The 26,319-nt window shown below is 43.1% G+C and overlaps 3 protein-coding genes across 3 annotated transcripts in view; all 3 read left to right on the top strand.

Moving 5' to 3' along the window:
• The window catches only part of LOC118079388 (uncharacterized), a 79,455-nt gene that overhangs the window by 14,304 nt on the left and 38,832 nt on the right, over window positions 1–26,319 (top strand). The window lies entirely within an intron of this gene.
• On the top strand, window positions 878–10,710 carry LOC118079371 (uncharacterized). Its single transcript, XM_060278177.1, has 3 exons — window positions 878–4,236; window positions 5,344–5,443; window positions 5,682–10,710. The coding sequence occupies exons 1-3, from the start codon at window positions 1,732–1,734 to the stop codon at window positions 8,159–8,161; spliced, it is 5,085 nt and encodes a 1,694-aa protein (XP_060134160.1). The 5' UTR covers window positions 878–1,731; the 3' UTR covers window positions 8,162–10,710.
• On the top strand, window positions 11,211–16,513 carry LOC118079387 (protocadherin beta-16-like). Its single transcript, XM_060278119.1, has one exon. The coding sequence runs from the start codon at window positions 11,527–11,529 to the stop codon at window positions 14,041–14,043; it is 2,517 nt and encodes an 838-aa protein (XP_060134102.1). The 5' UTR covers window positions 11,211–11,526; the 3' UTR covers window positions 14,044–16,513.

Below are 26,319 nucleotides of genomic sequence, written 5' to 3'. Positions count from 1 at the left end.
GTCGGGATCTCCAAGAGGAAGCTGGGAGCTGCAGAATGCATGAACTCCCTGGTTGGCTTCAAAGTTGCAACTGGACTGCCCAAAGGGGCCACTTGTCATTCCCGAGCTGCAGTTTGGCCACCCTTGTAGTAGGAAAACATAAAGCGACTCTACCCACTTCCTGCAACATCCTGCCACCTACAGCAGACACAACATTTTGCTGGTTATCTTTAAATTATTTATGGAGAATCAAGCATAAAGGATTGTACATTTTCCCCTGTTTCTGAAGTTCAGGTGAGAATGCCAATCAGAATGTAGCCAAGGCAGCACTTTCCACAAAGAAGAGGGGAGTCTGTGCACCCCAGGGATCCGTGCGGTATGCAGATGTTTTTTTAAAAAGAGAGAAAAATGGGGGAGGGGGAATTTCCCCACTCTCCCCCAGTAAAACTGTCCATGACTACACTGCATGCTCTCAGTTGTTGCCATACCAGAACTTGTGCAGCATATTTCAAAAAGCCACAGCACAGGTGTTTCTCTGGGAAGTGATAAATGGAACCCTGAGGAGCGGGGGGGGGGGCAATGATATTAGGAAACAGGGAGTGGGAAGCCAATGAGCAGCCAGGAGAAGTGATGCAGCTGGAAGAAGCTACCAAGATGTGGGAGAGAAGGAAGAGAAGAAGAAGAAGAAGAAGAAGAAGAAGAAGAAGAAGAAGAAGAAGAAGAAGAAGAAGAAGAAGAGGAGGAGGAGGAGGAGGAGGAGGAGGAGGAGGAGGAGGAGGAGGAGGAGGAGTTTGGACTTGATATCCCGCCTTTCACTCCCCTTAAGGTGTCTCAAAGCGGCTAACTTTTCTCTCCTTTCCCCTTCCTCCTCCCACAACAAACACTCTGTGACTAGCCCAAGGTCACCCAGCAGCTGCATGTGGAGGAGCGGGGAAGCGAACCCAGTTCACCAGATTACGAGTCCACTGCTCTTAACCACTACACCACACAGGCTCCCTGTTGATGCAGGAATGACAACAGTTGCCAGACAGTAGGAGGTGAAAAGTGAACAAGAAAGTGGATATGGTAGCTGAGGTGTGGCAGGACATGCTCCACAGCAAACTGAAGAAAAGAAATGGGAGACATAGAAGTGGGTGTGGAAGACTGAGCCAGAGGAGGGAGGAAAAAGACAGCAAGGGAAAGGAAAAACATTTGCTGGAGGCCCAACCTGTATGAATCAAATTATGAAAATGCACCTCCCCTCTAAACAACTGTACAGATACCTGCAGTTGAGGATTACACTTCATGCATCTGATGAAGAAGACTTTAGTCCAAATGTCATAATAAAACTTGTTAGTGTTTAAGGTGCCACAAGACTCAACAGCAGGACAAGTGACAATCATTATTGAGTACCTCAATGGATTTTTATAAGTCTATGATAATAAGCAAGAAATATATTAAACATTGCAAACCTACCGAAACATTTATGGGACATGTACCATACTTCGAGCACAAGGTGGTGCTATTACACAACACAAAACAAATAGTCAAGGACCAGAAACTGCTCTCCAGGAGGCCTGTGTCTGTGAGACAAAGGAAGCTCAAGAAGAAAGACAGCAGATCTTCATTACAAAAGGCACCATAACCATTTCTAGATTTAAATACAGGATAAAGGATTTGTCTTGCAAACATACACTGGACAATCAACGGTGGCAGTTGTATTAGAAAGAATCACCCTGCGTTTCAGATCTGACTGGAGGTGAGGCTGGGGGAATGGAAATACCTGCCAACCTCAGGCAAGTTATGTTTATTTCCTTATATCTTTGTGCATGTGTAGCAATGGGTGAGTCCTTCCGCTATTCAGTGCCAGAGGAAAAGAAAAGTGGGTTTCTGGTAGCAAATGTACTGAAAGATTTGAAAGTAGATGCAAAGGAGCTGTCTGCTCGGAGAGCCCGGCTGGTTTCTAAGGGCTCCAAACAGTATTTTCAGCTGGATCCTCATTCTGGGGATGTGACAGTAAAGGATAAAATAGATCGAGAGTCCCTGTGTGGTCAGAATGATCCTTGTCTTCTACTCTCGGAAATCTTGCTGGAAAATCCATGGCAGCTGCATAGAATTGAAGTTCAGATAGAGGATGTGAATGATAATTCCCCAAAATTCTCTAAAAATCAATTCCATCTTGAAATACCTGAGCAGACTCCTGTGGATATCAGATTTCCATTGGAAACAGCAGAAGATACAGACAATGGAGAAAATGCTGTTCAGAACTACACCCTTAGTCCTAATGAACATTTTAGGCTGGATGTGCAAAGTCACAGTGATGGCAGCAAATACGCAGAACTGGTGTTAGAGAAACCACTAGATCGCGAGGAGATTCCACAGATTTCCCTTATTCTGTCAGCAGTTGATGGAGGGATCCCAAAAAGAACTGGAACATCACAAATTATTATTGATGTTCTGGATAACAATGATAATCTTCCTCAATTTGAACAATCTGTGTACAAAGTGAGACTAATGGAAAACAGCCCATTGGATACACCGGTTGTAAAAGTGGAAGCCACTGACAAGGATATTGGTTCCAATGCTGACATCACTTACTCATTCAGCCAAGTGCCAGAAAATGTGCAGAGATCATTCAGGTTAAACAAACAAACTGGGGAACTTACAACTGCAGCAACAATTGATTATGAAGAAAGCACAAATTATGAGATGAAAATCAGAGCCACAGATGGAGGGGGACTTTCTGCTTACTGTAAAGTCTTTGTGGAGATTGAGGATGAAAACGACAATGCGCCAGAGATTACCATCACATCCATCACCAGTCCCTTACCTGAGGATTCTCCTCCAGACACAGTGGTGGCGCTTTTCAGTGTCACAGACGTGGACTCTGGAGACAGTGGCAGAATTGCCTGCACCACTGAAGTAAACCTGCCATTTGTGCTCAAACCCACAGAGAACAACTATTACCAGCTGGTGACCCAACAGCCACTGGACAGAGAACAAGCCTCTGAGTATAATATCACCATCACGGCCACTGACAGAGGCTCCCCCAGACTCACTTCCACAAGAATACTTCATGTGGAAATCTCAGATGTCAATGACAACCCTCCAGTGTTTGAAAAGCCATTCTATGAAATGCAATTAAGAGAAAACAATATTCCTGGTCTTCTGATTGGTTTTGTCCATGCTGTTGATCTGGACACAGCGCAGAATGCCAAAGTGACCTACTCGCTTTTGCCTGGGAAGGTCAATGATGGCCCCATTTCCTCTTACATCTCCATCAACTCTGAAACGGGGAACCTGTATGCTATTCGGTCTCTGGATTATGAGGAAGTAAAAGATTTCCATGTCACGGTGAGGGCTGTGGATTCAGGTTCCCCTCCACTGAGCTCAGAAGTTACGATCCGCGTTCAGGTTGTGGATGAAAATGACAATGCCCCCTTCATCCTCTACCCTCTCCAGAATGGCACTTCCCCCTCGAATGACCTGGTTCCCCGAGGGGCAGAGACTGGCTACCTGGTCACCAAGGTGGTGGCTGTGGACAGGGATTCTGCTCAGAACTCTTGGCTTTCCTATCAGCTGCTGAAGGCCACAGAACCGGGTCTGTTCACGGTGGGGGCCCAGAATGGAGAAGTGACCACTCTGAGGCCAGTCAGTAACCGAGACAGCTTCAAGCAGAATCTGGTTGTGGTCGTCCGAGACAATGGACATCCTCCCCAGTCCACCTCTGCCACGCTCAGAATCCTTCTAGTGGACGGCTTCTCTGACCCTTATCTGAAAAGTGTGGCTCTCCCAAAGGAGGAAACAGCGGAGGAAGAAGACCCCAACCTGACTATGTATTTGATCATCTGCTTGGCTGCCATCTCAAGTATTTTTCTCATTTCTGTAGTGGCGTTTATTGTAATCAAGTTGCAGAAACGTGAGAAGTTCATAGCAACCTACAACTCTGCAGCCAATTTCCCTGTGGGACCTGATTCCCAGGAGATCTCTGCGGATCCTGGTGCTGGATCTCTATCTCAGGCTTACAACTATGAGGTGTGCTTAGCTGGTGGGTCTCTGAACAGTGAGTTCCGCTTTCTCAGGCCCCTATTTCCTGTTTTCTCTGTGGAGCCTCCTAACACTCAGGTGAATCCAAGGAGTTCCAATGATTCTGAGGGAGTCCCAAGTCATCCAGAGGAAAGTCAACATGTGGTACAGGTGAGTGTAGCATTTGAATCCCTTCTGTATGGTTCAATTTCAGATTTCTCTCTCTCTAGTTTGATAATAATTTTCATTAAATTTATATTTTACATTTCCAAATAAATATTTTACCATCTTTAAATTATCCGGTGACTTGCCTTCTTCTCCTTCCATGTTTCATTTTACATAAGATACATCCCTGCATATTTTACAATAACCATTCAAATTAGTTTTCCACTTTTACATCCATAAAAAATTATTGACTCATCTTAGTGCTGCCAGCGTTTTCAGCTGTATGCAGTCATTTTTCATATATTCAATAATTTTTTTCACTCTTCATAAAATGTATGCATGCTGTTCATATTCTGTTGGGGTGTGAGTGTAGCATTTCAATCCTTTCAGTATGGTTGAATTCCAAACTTTTCTCTCTCTAGTTTGCTCCCCATGAACCTGTGAGGTAGAACCCTGAATTCAGCTGAGTGTAGATTCTTCCCATTTTTCCTTTTCCATTTTACCTGTCTCATTCTATTCTGATATTGTTGTTTCTGTCCCTTCCTAGAGGGAAATAAACTTTCATATTAATATTTTTGTGGTTTGATGTGTTATAGAATAACTTCATAACCTCTTTGAACTCTCTATATGGGAGGAGGAAGAATTACACAAAAGCTGAAATGCAGGTTGCTTCCAGATGACCTGCTTATTGGTCATTTATTTTTACTACTTTTAAAAAATAGAAATAAAGTGATACAGAGGGGAGGGGAAGAGGGGGAAGTGAGGAAAAAGAAGAACAAAGCTATGTATAAGGGGAGGAATACAAAAAATGCAATGCAATATATTCCCATACATTCTTATATAAATTGATATAGAGTTGTTATCCTAATACTTATGTAGATATTAATAGCCTGCTACATTCTCTGTGTGAAGTCCATATAGCACTTGGATCAAGCAATAGTTATCCTACACTTTCCAAGATGTTTTCCTGCCACTTTCCTTATTGCAAAATGTTTGATTGGGGGGGAAGGAGAGAGATTGTTCCACAAGAGCACCATATGTGCTGTGCACCTTGAATTTCCCAGTATGAGATTGAATCACATGCACAACAGTGTAGAACAACCACAGATGGAACACACTGTTTTGTGATATCTACATTCATTGATATGGAAAAGGAGACATCTTCCTAGTAATAAAACAGTTTTCTGTTAATAGAGATACAGTAAATCTGAACCTTTCCTGTTCAGTATAATGTGCACTGCATTCAGCGTGATTTTCAGAATCTTAGTGATTTTTCATGCTCAGCCACACGGTGGTAGTATAGGCAAAGACATGAACTGGAATTCAGAATTTTGTGAAGGAACTCACAGGAAGCCATGAGCACAAACAAAGGTGGCTGAAACAAAGGACGGGTGACTTCCATTTGTGAGAAAGAGATAACATACAGCACAGCAAAGCCGTCAACACTGCAGCATCAAATTCATTTCTACAGCAGCAGAGATTATCATTGGATGACTGTCAGAAGCTCCATATTTTGGCCAGAGATTCTTGAGCCATGGGAGACGGCTACAGAAAGGAACAAGGTCTGTATTTTTTGCTTTTCCTTTGTCTTCCTGGAGCACTAAGTATTTCACTTCACTATTCTGTGCCCGAAGAAAAGAAAAGGGGGTCTTTGGTGGCTAATGTGCTGGAGGATTTGAAACTGGGAAAAGGGGAGCTCTCTGTTCGCAGAGCCCAGCTTGTTTCTAAGAACAGTAAGCAATATTTTCACCTTGATACCCACTCAGGGAATTTATTGATAGATGATAAAATAGACCGAGAAACATTATGTGGCCAGAGTGATCCTTGCTTATTACAGTCTGAAATTGTGTTGCAAAATCCCTTAAAGATCTTCAGTATTGAAATCAAGATAGAAGACGTAAATGATAATGTCCCCAATTTCTCTAAAAAGGTATTTGATCTGGAAATTCCTGAAAATGTCTCTCCAAATACACATTTCCCCTTGGAATCTGCCCAAGATGCGGACCTGGGGGAAAATAACATCCAAAACTACACGCTCAGTCCCAATGAGCATTTCATGCTTAGCATGGAGAGCAACAAGAAGGGAAGGAAATATGTGGATCTTGTCCTGAAGAAACCACTGGACAGGGAGAAGGAGCCACACTTGGAACTGACTCTCACAGCTGTGGATGGAGGGGAGCCACGGAGAACCGGCACAGTTAAAATAAATATTGATGTTCTCGACAATAATGATAATTCCCCACAGTTTACACAGACGGAATATAAAGTAAGGTTAAAGGAAAACAGTCCTCAGGACACCCTGATATCCAAAGTGGAAGCTACAGATTTGGATTTTGGTTCCAATGCACAAATTGCCTACTCATTCTACAGAGTGCCTGCAGAAATTTACGATTTGTTCCACCTAAATGAAGTCACGGGGGAAATCACCCTTTCTGGTCAGCTTGATTATGAAAAAGAAACCAGCTATGACATGAGCATCAGAGCAACAGATGGAGGGGGCCTTTCAGGTCACTGCAAGGTCCTGGTAGAGACTGAGGATGTGAATGACAATGTTCCTGAAGTGTCCATCATATCCATCACTAGTCCTTTGGCAGAAGATTCTCCCCTGGAGACCCTTGTTGCTCTCTTCACCATTGCAGACCGAGACTCTGGAGACAATGGCAGAACCATGTGCTCTGTGGAAGTAAACCTTCCCTTTATGTTAAAACCCACTATGGATAACTATTACCAACTTGTGGTCCAAAGTCCCTTGGACAGAGAGAAGATCTCAGAGTATAATGTCACCATCACAGCTGTTGACCAGGGTTCCCCCAGGCTCACTTCCACAAGAATCATTAACGTTCAAATCTCAGATGTCAATGACAACCCTCCAGTATTTGAAAAGTCTTCATGGGAAATGCAGATACGGGAAAACAATATTCCAGGACTGCTCATTGGCTCAGTCCATGCTGCTGATCTGGACACTGAGAAGAATGCCAAGATCACCTACTCCCTTTTGCCTGGGAAGGTCACTGATGGCCTTGTGGCCTCTTACATCTCAATCAACTCTGAAAGCGGAAATCTGTATGCCCTCCGATCTCTGGATTATGAGCAGATCAAAGATTTCAAAGTGATGGTGAGGGCTACAGATGGAGGATCTCCTCCCCTCAGCTCAGACGTTACTGTCCGAGTCGTAATCATAGATGAAAACGACAACGCTCCCTTCTTCCTCTACCCTCTTCAGAACAGCACATCCCCCTGCAATGAGCTGGTCCCCAAGTCGGTGGAGTCTGGCTACCTGGTCACCAAGGTGGTGGCTGTGGATGGAGATTCTGGCCAGAACTCGTGGCTTTCCTATGAGCTGCTGAAGGCCACAGACCCTGGTCTTTTCAGCATAGGAGCCCAGAATGGGGAAGTGAGAACCAGGAGAGCCCTGAGCGAGCGAGACACCAGCAAGCAGAGACTCATGATAGTGGTGAGGGACAACGGGCTCCCTCCCCAGAGCAGCACTGCAATGCTCCATGTCCTTCCCGTGGGTGGCTTTTCGGATCCTTATATGAAGGCTGTGGAGATTAGTAAAGACCAACATGAAGAAGATGGGAGCTTGACCTTGTATTTGGTGATCTGCCTGGCTGCAGTCTCCTTTGTGTTCCTCGTTTGCATTGTTTCCTTTGCTGCCATCAAGATCTGCAGGAGGGATCCCAGGGAAAGTTTTATTGCTGCCCCTCCTCACTTCCCACCTGCCAGACCCGACATCCCAGAGAACTGTGGGGATTCTCAGAGCGGGTCGCTTTCCAGGAGTTACCACTACGATGTTTGCTTAACCGGTGGGTCCTTAAGCAGCGAGTTCAGGTTCCTCAGGCCCCTCATTCCTGTTTTTTCTGTGGGGGACCCAAACCTCAATGTGAACCAGACCCCTCCTTCTGCTTCCCAAGATATTCCTGACCAGGTGGGGAAAGAAGAATCAGTGGAAAAGGTGAATTCTTTTTCCTTTTTAATTAGACATATCAGATGTTCTCATATTGCTTTTTGAAAATTATTTCCAATATATTTTAACATTTTAGAGCATGCTTCAGTTTAAAAATGATCTGTTTATTTCAAGTCCATGTGAGACTTTTTTTCCTCATTTCCCTTTGTCTTCATCACTGGTCCATCCTCTCCATTTGATATTTTCTCCCTTCGCCTTTCTGATCCCACCCGTCAATTTCTCAGGCAAGCCACCTCCTTCAAGCCCATTGTTGGGTTCAGATTCTTTCCTTCAGCCCTCTTGCTATTTACGTCCTCTGCCTTTGGACTTTCTGCATATTAAAACTTGCTCAGAACATCATAGCTACTTCAGATACACCAATGTGTCGTACAATATGCATACCTCCAAGGTGTGGACAATGTACCTGTACCTGCAGCTGTTGAAGTACATGCACACAGTAGCCCAGATTAGAGCAGGCTTCCCAGTTATATACATGACATTATTTAGAGGGTCTTCTTGCTGGTGGCACCCCACCTGTGGAATTGCCTTCCCAGGGAGGATCACAGAGGAGCCTTTTTAGTGTTAGATGACCTTTTTATTTATCCAGGCCTTTTAAACAATCGGCATTTTGAGCAAACAATTCTGGGTTCTCATAGTTTTCTGTTTTATAATTTGAACTGCTTATATGTTTAGGGCAAGCAGGCTGACTTGCATTCTGCCATTATAATGAACAATGTGGGACAGGGGAATATAAGGAGTAATACAGAAATCTGTCTTTTAATGAGTCAAACCTTTGGTCCATCTATCTCAGGATTTCAGACCTGAGGATGCCAGGGTTTGAACCTGGCATGTTTTGTATGCAGAGCAGTTTCTCTACCACTGAACAACAAGCCCTTTGACATAAGAATCAGGTTCTGCAGTTTATAGCTGCAAAATGGTTCAACTGGCTGACTTGACACCTGGCATTGTAAATACCTTTGAGGATGGTCCATACCAAGGATACAAATGATGAGGAATGGCTTGTTTTGAATGAGTTGGTTGTGTAATGGCAGGTGCTGTGCAAATCTACATCACTGGGGGGGGGGTTCTGAAAAGATTTCTCTTTTGGATTGTATCTTTTGCAAAATGGTTTGTTTACTTAGGTCAGCAGTAAAGTCTAGTATGTGTTTTAATCTAATGGTAGAGAAACATATTCATAGTTCTTATTTAAAATGCCTTTCTTGGCCAATGTAAGTCCATAGGATTTCATTATGATGTCCCCACCCTGAAAGAGATGGTCAAGTGGAGGGACATTTGTGCAGTTTGCAAGTGAGTTTCAGGTGAAGAGGATCAATTGGACACTGACGGAGTGTGGCTGAGTGAGGAGCAGAAAAGTGATGGGGGAGGAGATGAAAAAGTGCTATATGGTCATGGCTGTGGCAACCTAGTCAAGGCTGAATCACACCCCACCATTGTAATGAGAAATGGGGAGTGGAGACATTAAGTTCTATGGCTTATAGTTTGAAACTTGGCAACATATTTTTTTGTATAGTGCCTTCCTGCAAGTGCAGGACATGATTAGACATGGTTACGATTGTGCTGTAAGACTTACTGAACAGAACACTCAGCCGTGCACAGACCCTGTAACCTGAGTTCCCACTAGACTGATGTAAGATCAAGCACATCGGAAGTCTTTACCATTGCTTGGAAGAAACTCTTGTTGTTCCTTTCATTCTCCATACCCTCAGCACAAATTAAAGAAGCAACCAGGTCCTTTCCCCTTGAGCCAACAAGCATGTGCTAGAGAACTCAGACGTGGGGAAGAGGGTTGGTAGCAACTACATAAGTATGTCCAGGCAGTATCTTTGGGCCGCTGCATAAAATGATGACTAGGGCTGCAATCCTAATCCGGCTTACCTAGGAATAAGCACCATTGAATTGAATAGTACTTTCCTCTGATTAGACATGGTTAGGATTGTGTTGTAAAACACTCCAGAAATACCTGATGTGTAAAAGAGATAGAAAAAGATTCTCCTGGTCACAGCAACCACCTGAAACTTAAGTAGTATTGGTTCCAGTTATATTCCCAACCTGCAAAAATGCCATTGAGTGTAATCCGCTGTCATACATCATAAATCAATTCCACAGGTGCATGTTGGGATGATCAGGATGGAACCGAAGTTTGTTCTATTCCTACATAATTCATCAAATGAAATTTCATTGGAACAAGTATCATGTCCTATAAGCAACTTCCACACCATCAGGTATTTGGAAAATTGACTAGGTATGAAAACTCACATGGCCATTGTGTCACAATGTGCCTAAGTTCAACTAACCTTTGTGGTGGGAGGCCCAGCTAACTGGGGATAAGATCTGACACAGAGGTTCCTCTCTGGGCTCCAGCTATAGAGAACGTTCAGCTGGAAAAGAGGGGACTAGAGAAAGACTGTAACATGGGGAAGGGAAGCAAGAGAGAGAAAGACTAGAGAGTTTGTGTGGGGCACTGAACTGTTTTACTAATCTGTGCAAGTGAAAGGACAGAATGGCAAGGTAAACCTTAATTATACAGAATGCTAACATGTCTGGAAGGGTGTGTGTGTGGCATATACTTTAGAGAAAGAGGGGAAGTTGCCTGTAGGACATGGTCTTTGTCCCATTTTATCTTCCCGGCAGCCCTGTAGGGTAGGTTAGGCTGTAATTGGGGGGGGGGGGTTGGGGGAACAAACATTGGGAGTTTTCAGGAGCCTAAGAAATGTAAAACATGGCATTATACGGTAATTTTGGGAGCAGGAACAAGGTTCCAAGGATTGTATTCAACTAAGTGGAACTCAAAGAGGTTCCACTGAGATCAATGGATGTAAACAAAATAAAATCATGCCCATTGATTTCAGTGAGTGTACACTGTGAGAGATTTAGCTGGACACAAATCATCCAGCCCATATCGTGTATGCGGGAATTCATGGAAGTAAAATACTGTACGGTGATAAAACTATAATTTCTCACCAAATCATCCTCCTCCTCAAAAGAAGAAAAATATATGTTTTATTTCATTTCTCAGGTTCTAAAGATGCTAGAAACTCTTAAAAAGAAATAAAGCTGGGAATATGGGGTTTCTGTTCCATTAGGGGGGCTGTTTTCCAACATGGATGCTCATGTTAACCAGCTCTTATTCTGGAAAAACTTTTGGTTTTTGTAACGCCATAACATAGTTGAAACACAAGGTGGTGGTATTGCACAAGATAAAAGAAGGAAATTGGGGAGCAGCAGTTGCTCTCCTCAAGAGCTGTCGCCATTAGACAAAGGAATCAGCGCAGGAAAAACACCAGATCCCTACTGCAAGCCAGTCTTCAGAAATTTCAGTAGGAATAAGCAGGACACTGTGTCACATTCAAAAGATAAATACAGTTAAGAAGATACATGCCTTAGAATAGACAAGAGGAGAGGCTGGGAGAATGGAAATGCAGCTCAAGATCAGGCAAGTTTGGTCTTTTTCCCTGTATCTCTGTGCATGCATAGCAATGTGTGAGTCTTTCCGCTATTCAGTGGCAGAGGAGGAGAAAAGTGGGTCTCTGGTAGCGAATGTGCTAAAAGATTTGAGAGTGGATGCAAAGGAGCTCTCTGCTCGGAGAGCCCGGCTGGTTTCTAAGGGCTCCAAGCAGTATTTTCAGCTGGATCCTCATTCAGGGGATGTGACAGTAAAGGATAAAATAGATCGAGAGTCCCTGTGTGGTCAGAATGAACCATGTATTCTACTGTCTGAAATTGTGCTGGAAGAACCATGGAAGTTACACAGAATAGAAGTTCAGATAGAGGACGTGAATGATAATTCCCCCAAATTCTCTAAGAATAAATTTATTTTTGAAATACCTGAGCAGACTCCTGTGGGTATCAGATTTCCTTTGGAAAGAGCAGAAGATCCAGATAAAGGAGAAAATGCTGTTCAGAACTACACTCTTAGTCCTAATGAACATTTTAGGCTGGATGTGAAAAGTCAAAGTGATGGTAGCAAATACGCAGAACTGGTGTTAGAGAAACCACTGGACCGTGAGGTGAATCCACACATGTATCTTACGCTGTCAGCTATTGATGGGGGGATCCCCAAAAGAACTGGAACAGTGCAAATTATTATTGATGTTCTGGATAACAATGATAACTTGCCTCAGTTTCCACAATCTGAGTACAAAGTAAAACTAATGGAAAACAGCCCATTGGATACACTAGTCACAAGAGTTGAAGCCACTGATAGGGATATTGGTTCCTACGCACATATCACTTATTCATTCAGCCAAGTGCCAGAAAATGTGTTGAGAATGTTCAAGTTAAATAAACACACCGGGGAACTTACTACTGCAGCAACAATTGATTATGAAGAAAGCACAAATTATGAGATGAACATCAGAGCCACAGATGGAGGAGGTCTTTCTGCTTACTGTAAAGTCTTTGTAGAGATTGAGGATGAGAACGACAATGCTCCAGAGATTACCATCACATCCATCACCAGTCCCTTACCTGAGGACTCTCCCCCAGACACAATGGTGGCCCTCTTCAGTGTCACAGACGTGGACTCTGGAGACAGTGGCAGAACTGCCTGCACCACTGAAGTAAACCTGCCATTCGTGCTCAAACCCACAGAGAACAACTATTACCAGCTGGTGACCCAACAGCCACTGGACAGAGAAAAAGTCTGTGAATATAACATTACTATCACAGCCACAGACAGGGGCTCTCCCAGACTCACTTCCACAAGAATACTTCATGTGCAAATCTCAGATGTCAATGACAACCCTCCAGTGTTTGAAAAGCCATTCTATGAAATGCAGTTAAGAGAAAACAATATTCCTGGTCTTCTGATCGGTTTCATCCATGCTGTTGATCTGGACACAGCGCAGAATGCCAAAGTGACCTACTCGCTTTTGCCTGGGAAGGTCAATGATGGCCCCACTTCCTCTTACATCTCCATCAACTCTGAAACGGGGAACCTGTATGCCATTCGGTCTCTGGATTATGAGGAGGTAAAAGATTTCCATGTGACGGTGAGGGCTGTGGATTCAGGTTCCCCTCCACTGAGCTCAGAAGTTACGATCCACGTTCAAGTTGTGGATGAAAATGACAATGCCCCCTTCATCCTCTACCCTCTCCAGAATGGCACTTCCCCCTCGAATGACCTGGTTCCCCGAGGGGCAGAGACTGGCTACCTGGTCACCAAGGTGGTGGCTGTGGACAGGGATTCTGCTCAGAACTCTTGGCTTTCCTATCAGCTGCTGAAGGCCACAGAACCGGGTCTGTTCACGGTGGGGGCCCAGAATGGAGAAGTGACCACTCTGAGACCAGTCAGTAACCGAGACAGCTTCAAGCAGAATCTGGTTGTGGTCGTCCGAGACAACGGACATCCTCCCCAGTCCACCTCTGCCACGCTCAGAATCCTTCTAGTGGACGGCTTCTCTGACCCTTATCTGAAAAGTGTGGCTCTCCCAAAGGAGGAAACAGCGGAGGAGGAAGACCCCAACCTGACTATGTATTTGATCATCTGCTTGGCTGCCATCTCAAGCATCTTTCTCATTTCTGTAGTGGCATTTATTGTAATCAAGTTGCAGAAACGTGAAAAGTTCATAGGAACCTACAACTCCACAGCCAATTTCCCAGTGGGACCAGATTCCCAGGAGAACCCTGCGGATCCTGGTGCTGGATCTCTATCTCAGGCTTACAACTATGAGGTGTGCTTAGCTGGTGGGTCTCTGAACAGCGAGTTCCAGTTTCTCAGGCCCCTATTTCCTGTCTTCTCTGTGGAGCCTCCTAACACTCAGGTGAATCCAAGGGGTTCCAATGATTCTGAAGGAGTCCCAAGTCATCCAGAGGAAAGTCAACATGTGGTTCAGGTGAGTGTAGCATTTGAATCCTTTCTGTGTGGTTCAATTTCAGATTTCTCTCTCTCTAGTTTGATAATAATTTTCATTAAATTTATATTTTAGATTTCCAAATAAATATTTTACCAACTTTAAAATATCCACATAGGGTGTGTCATTTAAGGACAGAAAATTTTCTTTTGTGAATTTGCTCAATGAGAGGTTCTAAAAATATGTTATTGCACACGAGGAATCCAAATCTGCAATTATTTTTATGAATGGCTGATAATTAGCTAGGTAAATTGAGATTTGTTTGAAATACACTTTAAAAAAGCCAACAGCTCGCATTTTGAAGCGAGCACTAAGTATTTCACTTCACTATTCTGTGCCCGAAGAAAAGGGGGTCTTTAAAGTTTTTAATCATTTTATACAAGCGAAAATATAAAGAAATTTTGTTTCCAGCTGTAACAACATATCATTATCTTATAACGTCCTATTATAGTAAAAAAGAAAGAAAGAATAACATAAATTAGAATTAAGAACAAGTTTCATCAAGTCCTTTTTTGATTCATTTCTTGACAAAAACCGACGACCTGCTTCTTGGCCTCTGATGTAGCCCTCCCTTTTTTTCCTGTGTATACACTTTTCCTGCAGCCTTGTTTTACATATCTTTCAATCCCTTGACCATGACAAGGCCACTGAGGAACTTGCATAGGCTTGTCAATAAATTCATTTATTTCTGTCAAGGTCATTTTGCATGTTAATGGAGGTTCATATACTCCATCAAACCAGTCTCCAATAAGTTTGAAGCAGAGGTGTTTATAGAAGGTGTCTTCCTTGGACGTATTAAAAGGTCTCCAAATGTATCATCATTGCCACCTCTCAAATCGATGATCTTTTGAATTCCAGCTCTCCTTTCTTCCTTATTATTTGAGCACAGCAGTTTCTGAATTAACATTTCACTAAATGCATACCACGCTGAACGCTTAACAGTCGGCATAACAGCATTTACTACAGCCTTGTTTTGCAGCCTAAGCTGCTGCAATTGAAACAACAAATGGCATGGGCCTTCTACCCACAAATGCTTTATTTTGATATTGAACCAACATGGATAGTACTCACCAACGATGTATTCCACAATCAGCCTTAAATTCTTGAGGTTTTTGCCTTTTAGGCCATGTTTGGAAACCCACAAGCGACAAAGTCTGTTTGCTGTTGTAAGCCACCTTGAATGGCTCACTGGTCCAATTTCAAGAAGTGCCTGATTACTGGAAAGTTTACCTGCTCTTATGGCCTGTGTAATTCTATATACATACACTTGATCGGTTGACAGATCCTTCATAATATTGTCACTGAGTTCAATAACAGGTACTCCAATTGATTTTTTTTTGAAATTTAGGATTAATATCAAGCTCTGTAGCTGCATCTAACATTTTATCAATGTCACCTGTCCACTTGTTGTTTGACAAAGTCTTCCCATCAAGGGCACAAACTAGCCAGTTAAGTTTGCGGCCTAGTTTGACTTCTACCCAGTGCATGGTGCCACCTTCCCAGCCGGTATTAATATTTGTTAAATCACCTCCAATTGCTTGTATTGTTTTATCAATATCTTTCTCTTTCATGAAATTCAGTAAATTGTCAGCAATTATTTCAGCTGGTTTTTCATTCTTTGAGCTTTTCTCTAGTGTAAAGTGATAAAGGTATCTCCCACCTGGCTCACTACAAATTGAATAATGTTGTTTTTCAAAGTACTGGGAAATTTGATTCACTTCCATCTTCTGTATCAGATTCTTTTTCCTCATTTCCAACCCCGGAAGAACTTTCTTCATGTCATGGAAGTGAAGAAGTCTGCAAGCATTCCTTTTTATATTCAGCATCAGCAAAGTCTCTCCTCATTGCAGAGGGGAGGGGTTGTGAACGGAAGCCGCTCCTGCGTTGGCAAGGGGGCATGTTGGCCCCTTGCCTTACCTGCCCTTGCTGCCTTCGGGGAGCAAATGCCTCCGTTTACGAACGCCTCCGTGGAATGGACCGCGTTTGTAAACCGAGATTCCACTGTATAACCATTCAAATCAGTTTTCCACTTTTACATCCATCAAAATTTATTGACTCTGTTGAATTTATCTTAGTGCTGCCATCGTTTTCAGCTGCATGCATTCATTTTTCATATATTCAATTCCCCCCCCCACTCTTCATAAAATGTATGTTCTTCTTGCTCTCTTATTCTCTGTGTTAAATCTGCATGCTCTTCATATTCTGTTGCCAATCCTCTTTAGCTGGGAGTGAGTGTAGCATTTCAATCCTTTCAGTATGGTTAAATTTCAAAATTTTCTCTCTCTAGTTTGGTCCCCCTGAACCTGTGAGGTAGAAACCTGAATTCAGCTGAGTGCAGATTCTTCCCATTTTTTCCTTTTCCATTTTACCTGTCTCATTCTATTCTGATACGGTTGTTTCTGTCCTTGCATAGAGGGAAATAAACTTTCATATTAATATGTTTGTGGTTTGCTGTGCTATAGAAAAACTTCATAACCTCTTTGAACTCTCTATATGGAAGGAGGAAGTATTACACAAAAGCTGAGATGCAGGTTGCTTCCATTCATTCATTCATTCATTATTCCTACTTTTAAAAAATAGAAATAAAGTGATACAGAGGGGGGGAAAGAGGGGGACGTGAGGAAAAAGAAGAACAAAGCTGTGAATAGGGGGAGGAATACAAAAATGTGATGTAATATATTCCCGTACATTCTTATATAAATTGATATAGTGTTGTTATCCTAATACTTATGTAGATATTAATAGCCTGTTACATTCTCTGTGTGCAGGCCATATAGCACTTGGATCAAGCAAAAGTAATCTTACACTTTCCAAGGTATTTTCCTGTCACTTTCGTTATTGCAAAATGTTTGATGGGGGGATTGTTCCACAAGAGCACCATATGTGCTGTGCATCTGAATTTCCCAGTATGAGATTGAATCTCATGCACAACAGTGTAGAACAACCACAGAAGGTAATGCAGTGTTTTGTGATATCTACATTCATTGATATGGAAAAGAGACATCTTCTTAGTAATAAAACAGTTTTCTGTTAATAGAGATACAGTAAATCTGAACCTTTCCTGTTCAGTATAATGTGCACTGCATTCAGCGTGATTTTCAGAATCTTAGTGATTTTTCATGCTCAGCCACACGGTGGTAGTATAGGCAAAGACATGAACTGGAATTCAGAATTTTTTGAAGGAACTCACAGGAAGCCATGAGCACAAACAAAGGTGGCTGAAACAAAGGACGGGTGACTTCCATTTGTGATAAAGAGATAATATACCTCACAGCAAAGCCGTCAACACTGCAGCATAAAATTCCTTCATACAGCAGCAGAGATTATCATTGGATGACTGTCAGAAACTTCATATTTTGGCCGGAGATTCTTGAGCCATGGGAGACGGCTACAGAAAGGAACAAGGTCTGTATTTTTTGCTTTTCCTTTGTCTTCCTGGAGCACTAAGTATTTCACTTCACTATTCTGTGCTCGAAGAAAAGGAAAGGGGGTCTTTGGTGGCTAATGTCCTGGAGGATTTGAAACTGGGAAAAGGGGAGCTCTCTGTTCGCAGAGCCCAGCTTGTTTCTAAGAACAGTAAGCAATATTTTCACCTTGATACCCACTCAGGGAATTTATTGATAAATGATAAAATAGACCGAGAAACATTATGTGGCCAGAGTGATCCTTGCTTCTTACAGTCTGAAATTGTGTTGCAAAATCCCTTAAAGATCTTCAGTATTGAAATCAAGATAGAAGACATAAATGATAATGTCCCCAAATTCTCTAAAAAGGTATTTGATCTGGAAATTCCTGAAAATGTCTCTCCAAATACACATTTCCCCTTGGAATCTGCCCAAGATGCGGACCTGGGGAAAAATAACATCCAAAACTACACGCTCAGTCCCAATGAGCATTTCATGCTTAGCATGGAGAGCAACAAGAATGGAAGGAAATATGTGGATCTTGTCCTGAAGAAACCACTGGACAGGGAGAAGGACCCACACTTGGAACTGACTCTCACAGCTGTAGATGGAGGGGAGCCACAGAAAACAGGCACAGTTAAAATAAATATTGATGTTCTTGACAATAATGATAATTCCCCACAGTTTACACAGACTGAATATAAAGTAAGGTTAAAGGAAAACAGTCCTCAGGACACCCTGATTTCCAAAGTGGAAGCTACAGATTTGGATTTTGGTTCAAATGCACAAATTGCCTACTCATTCAATCGGGTACCGGAAGAAATATATGATTTGTTCCACCTAAATGAAGTCACGGGGGAAATCACCCTTTCTGGTCAGCTTGATTATGAAAAAGAAAGCAGCTATGACATGAGCATCAGTGCAACAGATGGAGGGGGCCTTTCAGGTCACTGCAAGGTCCTGGTAGAGATTGAGGATGTGAATGACAATGTCCCTGAAGTGTCCGTAATATCCATCACTAGTCCTTTGGCAGAAGATTCTACCCTGGAGACACTTGTGGCTCTCTTCAGTGTCTCAGACCGAGACTCCGGAGACAATGGCAGAACCATGTGCTCTGTGGAAGTAAACCTTCCCTTTATATTAAAACCCACTATGAATAACTATTACCAGCTTGTGGTACAAAGTCCCTTGGACAGAGAGAAGGTCTCAGAGTATAATATCACCATCACAGCTGTTGACCAGGGTTCCCCCAGGCTCACTTCAACAAGAATCATTAACGTTCAAATCTCAGATGTCAATGACAATCCTCCAGTATTTGAAAAGTCTTCATGGGAAATGCAGATACGGGAAAACAATATTCCAGGATTGCTCATTGGCTCAGTCCGTGCTGCTGATCTGGACACTGAGAAGAATGCCAAGATCACCTACTCCCTTTTGCCTGGGAAGGTCACTGATGTCCTTGTGGCCTCTTACATCTCAGTCAACTCTGAAAGCGGAAATCTGTATGCCCTCCGATCTCTGGATTACGAGCAGATCAAAGATTTCAAAGTGACGGTGAGGGCTACAGATGGAGGGTCTCCTCCCCTCAGCTCAGAAGTTACTATTCGAGTCGTAATCATAGATGAAAACGACAACGCTCCCTTCTTCCTCTACCCTCTTCAGAACAGCACATCCCCCTGCAATGAGCTGGTCCCCAAATCAGTGGAGTCTGGCTACCTGGTCACCAAGGTGGTGGCTGTGGACGGAGATTCTGGCCAGAACTCCTGGCTTTCCTATGAGCTGCTGAAGGCCACAGACCCTGGTCTTTTCAGCATAGGAGCCCAGAATGGGGAAGTGAGAACCAGGAGAGCCCTGAGCGAGCGAGACACCAGCAAGCAGAGACTCATGATAGTGGTCAGGGACAACGGGCTCCCTCCCCAGAGCAGCACTGCAATGCTCCATGTCCTTCCCGTGGGTGGCTTATCGGATCCTTATATGAAGGCTGTGGAGATTAGTAAAGACCAACATGAAGAAGATGGGAGCTTGACCTTGTATTTGGTGATCTGCCTGGCTGCAGTCTCCTTTGTGTTCCTCGTTTGCATTGTTTCCTTTGCTGCCATCAAGATCTGCAGGAGGGATCCCAGGGAAAGTTTTATTGCTGCCCCTCCTCACTTCCCACCTGCCAGACCCGACATCCCAAAGAACTGTGGGGATTCTCAGAGCGGGTCGCTTTCCAGGAGTTACCACTACGATGTTTGCTTAAGCGGTGGGTCCTTAAGCAGCGAGTTCAGGTTCCTCAGGCCCCTCATTCCTGTTTTTTCTGTGGGGGACCCAAACCTCAATGTGAACCAGACCCCTCCTTCTGCTTCCCAAGATATTCCTGACCAGGTGGGGAAAGAAGAATCAGTGGAAAAGGTGAATTCTTTTTCCTTTTTAATTAGACATATCAGATGTTCTCATATTGTTTTTGAAATTTATTGGCAATATATTTTGACATTTTAGAGCATGCTTCAGTTTAAAAATGATCTTTTTATTTCAAGTCCATGTGATACTTTCACCCTCATTTCCCTCTGTCTTCATCGCTGGTCCATCCTCTCCATTTGATATTTCCTCTCTCCTCCTTTCTTCTTCCACCCTTCAATTCCTCAGGCAGGCCACCTCTTCCAAGCCCATTGTTGAGTTCAGATTATTTCCTTCAGCCCTCCTGCCATTTAGGTCCTCTGCCTTTGGACTTTCTGTATATTAAAACTTGCTCAGAATATCATAGCTACTTCAGATACACCAATGTGTCGTACAATATGCATACCTCCAAGGTGTGGACAATGTACCTGTACCTGCAGCTGTTGAAGTACATGCACACAGTAGCCCAGATTAGAGCAGGCTTCCCAGTTATATACATGACATTATTTAAAGGGTCTTCTTGCTGGTGGCACCCCACCTGTGGAATTGCCTTCCAAAGGAGGCTCACTGAGGACCCTTTTCAGTGTTAGATGACCTTTTTATTTATCCAGGCCTTTTAAACAATCGGCATTTTGAGAAAACAAATCTGGGTTCTCATAGTTTTCTGTTTTATAATTTGAACTGCTAATATGTTAAGGGCAAGCAGGCTGACTTGCATTCTGCCATTATAATGAACATTGCGGGACAGGCGAATATAAGTAATATAGAAATCTGTCTTTTAATGAGTCAAACCTTTGGTCCATCTATCTCAGTACAGTCTGACAGCAGCTCTCCAGGATTTCAGACCTATCTGAGTTTGTATGCAGAGCAGTTTCTCTACCACTGAACAACAAGCCCTTTGACGTAAGAATCAAGTTCTGCGGTTTATAGCTGCAAAATGGTTCAACAGGCTGACTTGACACCTGACATTGTAAAGAAGTACCTTTGCGGATGGTCCATACCAAACCTAGGATAGAAATGATAAGGAATGGCTTGTTTTGAATGAGTTGGTTGTGTAATGAGGGTGGCAAATTCACATATTGGCAGAAGCTGTGCATTTTCCCCCATCTACTTCACTAGGGTGCTTTTTCTGGAAAGGTTTCTCTTTTGGGTTGTATCTTTTGCAAAATGTTTTGTTGACTTAGGTCAACAGGAAAGTCTAGCATGTTCTTTAAGCTAATGGTAGTGAAACACATTAATAGTTGTTGTTGTTTAGTCGTTTAGTCGTGTCCGACTCTTCGTGATCCCATGGACCAGAGCACGCCAGGCACTCCTGTCTTGCACTGCCTCCTGCAGTTTGGTCAAACTCATGTTCGTAGATTCGAGAACACTATCCAACCATTTCGTCTTCTGTCGCCCCCTTCTCCTTGTGCCCTCCATCTTTCCCAACATCAGGGTCTTTTCCAGGGAGTCTTCTCTTCTCATGAGGTGCCCAAAGTATTGGAGCCTCAGCCTCAGGATCTGTCCTTCCAGTGAGCACTCAGGGCTGATTTCCTTCAGAATGGATAGGTTTGATCCTCTTGCAGTCCATGGGACTCTCAAGAGTCTCCTCCAGCACCATAATTCAAAAGCATCAATTCTTCGGCGATCAACCTTCTTAATGGTCCAGCTCTCACTTCCATACATCACTACTGGGAAAACCATAGCTTTAACTATACGGACCTCCGTAAACATATTCATATTCAGCCGCACTGTGTCAGCGTCCAACTGATCCTCTTCACCTGAAACTCACTTGCAAACTACACCAAAGTCCCTCCACTTGACCATCTCTTTCAGGGTGGGGACACCATAATGAAATCCTATTGACTAAAAATGGCCAAACAAAGCACTTTAAGTATAAATAAAAATCTATATTAAGTATATGCATTATGGCAAGTGTCCTACTGTTTTTCTACCCATGGCTGATAGGAGTGCCATGTGTTGACTGAACTCTGTGTGTACAGATATGCCAGGTGTCCCAAGGTGCCTAACTTCAATCAACCTCTGTGGTGGGAGGTCCAACTAACTGGGGATAAGATCTGACAAAGAGGTTCTTCTCTGGGCTCCAACTATAGAGAACGTTCAGCTGTAAAAGAGAAAGAATGTCATATGGGGAAGGGCAGCAAGAGAGAGAGAATAGAGGGTTTGTGTGGGGCACTGAACTGTTTTACTAATCTGTGCAACATTTTGTACTGGGCTCCTACTTGTATATATCACATTAGGAAGATGGAACCCAGCTCAATGAGTAGAAAGTACTGTAACAGTGACCCTTCCTCACATGCCTATGTTTACAGATGAATATGTGCTTTTATATTGAAAAGGACATATTCATCTACTGTGAGGAAGTGAAAGGACAGAATGGCAAGGTAAACCTTAATAATACAGAATGCTAACATGTCTGGAAGGGTGTGTGTGCGGCATATACTTTAGAGAAAGAGGGGAAGTTGCCTGTAGGACATGGTGTTTGTTCTAATGAAATGCCCTTTGAAGAATCAAAGAGGAAAAGAACATTTACAGATGAATGCAAACTTCATAATGAAATGTGTATATTCATGAGTCAGTCATCATGGCTGGGAACTCTCCTTCATTCCAAGCCTCTCTTTTCCTTTTTAGCAGATAGATTGTATTTTTATTTTTACATTAATAATCTAAAAATTGTTCAATGTGGTCTACATAGTTGTCCTGCTCCCCATTTTATCTTCCCAGCAGCCCTGTAGGGTAGGGTAGGCTGTAATGCGGGGTGGGGGTTGGGGGAACAAACCTTAGGAGATTTCAGCAGCCTAAGAAATGTAAAACATGACATTATACGGTAATTTTGGGAGCGGGAACAAGGTTCCAAGGATTGTATTCAACTAAGTGGAACTCAAAGAGGTTCCACTGAGATCAATGGATGTAAACAAAATAAAATCATGCCCATTGATTTCAGTGAGTGTACACTGTGAGAGACTTAGCTGGACACAAATCATACAGCTGATATCGTGTCTGTGGGAATTCATGGAAGTAAAATACTGTACCATGATAGTTTTTAGTTTAGTTTATTGTTACGGTTCTCGACCAGCGTACACATATATACATAAAACAATCCAAAATACAATCTAAAATATAAACAATAAATATAAACCATTTCAACCATTATAAAAATTATTAGATAAAAGAAGATATCACTACTTGGGAGGGTTCAACAAATGGTAGCAATGGATCATCTTTGGCGCTGTCCTGAAATTTTTGAGCACTACTTACTAGGTCGGCTCAGATTTTTATGGCTCTAGCACAGAACTTGGCTACCTTTGCTGTCACGTTAGAGTTAGCATCTGAAAGAAGCCACTCTATATAGAAATTGTCCGAGCGTCCAGGAAGCTCAACCAGTATCGTGTGGATGAGCTCGCCTCGCACCTCTTCGTAGTAGCTGCATCGCAGGAGTATGTGGCCAATAGTTTCCACTTCCCTAGATCCACACGGGCAACATCTCTCGCACATTGGGATCCGTTTGTACTTCCATTGAAGAACTGCTGAGGGCATGATGCGATTTCGGGCTAAAGTGAAAGCTCTTCAATGAGAAGGTATTTCCAGATGGGATAGGTACATAGCTGGGCGAGATATGTATCTGCTTTCCTCCTGAATAAGAAAGTGAGGTTCTTTACTCAGGTCCTTCTGCCTTTCTATATCTGTTCTCCTCTGTTTAACAATGATCTTTGCTGAGTCAAGGTCATGTGACATCAGGCTGGCTGGATGAAGGCCTAAACTTAGCATCTTATTTACTATGACCTTATTCCAAAGGGAATGGTACTTATCTTTTGATAACAGCAAGATTAAGCCCTGTGGGTTCAGGTTGAATTTCATCCATAGGTTGCAAGACTGCATCCACACCCTGGCCTCCACGCGGATCATGCCCGCCTCCAACCATATCACAGCGTTTTACACACATGGAGGCATTTGTAAAGCTGCTCTGGGGAATTTTGACTGGACTCTTTCAGCTATATTCAGATTCGGTGGCGGAATGTTGAGGTTAGCCCCAAAGAGCAGCTGAGCCATCACTTTAGCCTCAAACAATTTAAGAGCCGCTGGAATGTATTGACCTCCCTTTGATCTCAGAAAACTTAGAATGGCAGCGGAGGACTTGTGGGCTGCTATTGCTGACCGTGATAAGTGGGCTTTCTTTAGCCCCCTATCGTGGAAGACGAAGCCTAGGTATTTTAGGCAGTGGACCTGTTCGATTTTTCGGCCGTCTATGCGCCATGTATGACTCTTGGGGCATTTAGCGAAAGACATTATTTTTGTCTTTTGATAATTTATAGTGAGGTGGGCTTCTTTGCAGAATTCCGCTAATGGCCGTAGTGCCCTCCGTAGCCCAATTGGGGTCCTTGATAAAATCAAAGCGTCATCCGCATATAAAAGAATAGATATTTGCCTATCTGCCAATTTGGGTGAATGAAACTGTGGGCCTTTTACTTTAAGTACCATGTCATTTATATAATAGTTAAACAGGAGGGGAGCTAGTACACAGCCCTGTTTAACTCCCCGCTGAAGGGGGATCCGTCGTGTTAGTTGGCCCTGCGGGGAACAGCAGATCCTGAGGTAGGTGTTCGTATATAGTCGTCTTATCAGATGGTATAAACGTGGGTCTATTGATGAAGCTTTCAACTTCTCCCAGAGTTTGGTTCTTGAGACGGAATCGAAAGCAGTCTTTAAATCGATGAAAGCCACATATATAGCGGAAGATTTGTTGACTGTATACTTTTCAACCAGGTGCTGAAGTACTAGACAATGGTCGGTTGTGGCTCGGCCTTTTCGGAAGCCAGCCTGTTCGTCTGCTATTAAGGATTCCATCTCAAGCCAGTCTAATAGTTTATTCTTAAGGTGCAGAGCATATAGTTTGCTGATGGTGTTAAGTAGGCTAATGGGTCTATAATTGCCTGGATCTGACTTGCTCCCTTTTTTATAAATGGGGATTATAATGGCCATTCCCCAGTCTTTTGGGACGTGGCCCTTCTTGTTGCTATAAGTAAACAAAGATGCCAAAGCCGGACACCACCACTCTCTGTTTTCTTTAATGAGCTCAAGTGGAATTAGATCTTCCCCTGGCGCTTTCCCTGTTCTAGATCTGGACAGTAGAGAATGAATGTCTAACTTTGTGACCGGGTTCCAGCTTGGGAGATTCGTCATAATAGCTGCGTCCAATATCTCTACTCCATCTGTGATTTCATACATTTGCCTGAAGTGATGCTCCCACTCCTCAGGTGAGATTGATTGATCGAGCATTGTAGGACTGCTCTTGCTGCTGGAAACCATGTGCCAAAATAGAGACCAGTTTTTTCCCTTTGGCAGCTTGGATGAGCCGGGCCTGTACGATGATAAAACTATAATTTCTCACCAAATCCTCCTCCTCCTCAAAAGAAGAAAAAATATATGTTTTATTTCATATCTCAGGTTCTAAAGATGCTAGAAACTCTTAAAAAGAAATAAAGCTGGGAATATGGGGTTTCGATTCCATTAGGGTGGCTGTTGTCCCACATGGATGCTTATGTTAACCAGCTCTTATTCTGGAAAAAACGTTTGGTTTTTGTAATGCCATAGCATAGTTCAAACACAAGGTGGTAGTATTGCACAAGATAAAAGAAGGAAATTGGGGAGCAGCAGTTGCTCTCCTCAAGAGCTGTCGCCATTAGACAAAGGAATCAGCGCAGGAAAAACACCAGATCCCTACTGCAAGCCAGTCTTCAGAAATTTCAGTAGGAATAAGCAGGACACTGTGTCACATTCAAAGGATAAATACAGTTAAGAAGATACATGCCTTAGAATAGACAAGAGGACAATGCCTTGCATTTCAGGAGGAGAGGCTGGGAGAATGGAAATGCAGCTCAAGATCAGGCAAGTTTGGTCTTTTTCCCTGTATCTCTGTGCATGCATAGCAATGTGTGAGTCTTTCCGCTATTCAGTGGCAGAGGAGGAGAAAAGTGGGTCTCTGGTAGCGAATGTGCTAAAAGATTTGAGAGTGGATGCAAAGGAGCTGTCTGCTCGGAGAGCCCGGATGGTTTCTAAGAGCTCCAAGCAGTATTTCCAGCTGGATCCTCGTTCAGGGGATGTGACAGTAAAGGATAAAATAGATCGAGAGTCCCTGTGTGGTCAGAATGAACCATGTATTCTACTGTCTGAAATTGTGCTGGAAAAGCCATTGCAGCTACACAGAATTGAAATTCAGATAGAGGATGTGAATGATAATTCCCCAAAATTCTCTAAAAACCAATTCCTTCTTGAAATATCAGAGCAAATCCCAACAAATACCCGATTTCCTTTGGAGAAAGCTCAAGACTCAGACAAAGGAGAAAATGCTGTTCAGAACTACACCCTTAGTCCAAATGAACATTTTAGGCTGAATTTGAAAAGTCAAAGTGATGGTAGCAAATACGCAGAACTGGTGTTAGAGAAATCGCTGGACCGTGAGGTGAATCCACACATGTATCTTACGCTGTCAGCTATCGATGGGGGGATCCCCAAAAGAACTGGAACAGCACAGCTTCTCATCGATATTCTGGATGCTAATGATAATGTA

The sequence above is a fragment of the Zootoca vivipara genome, chromosome 8 (assembly GCF_963506605.1).
Source record: "Zootoca vivipara chromosome 8, rZooViv1.1, whole genome shotgun sequence".
Lineage (NCBI taxonomy): Eukaryota > Metazoa > Chordata > Lepidosauria > Squamata > Lacertidae > Zootoca > Zootoca vivipara.
Note: the sequence above shows the minus strand (reverse complement) of the source record. Positions and strands in the feature narration are given on the sequence as shown.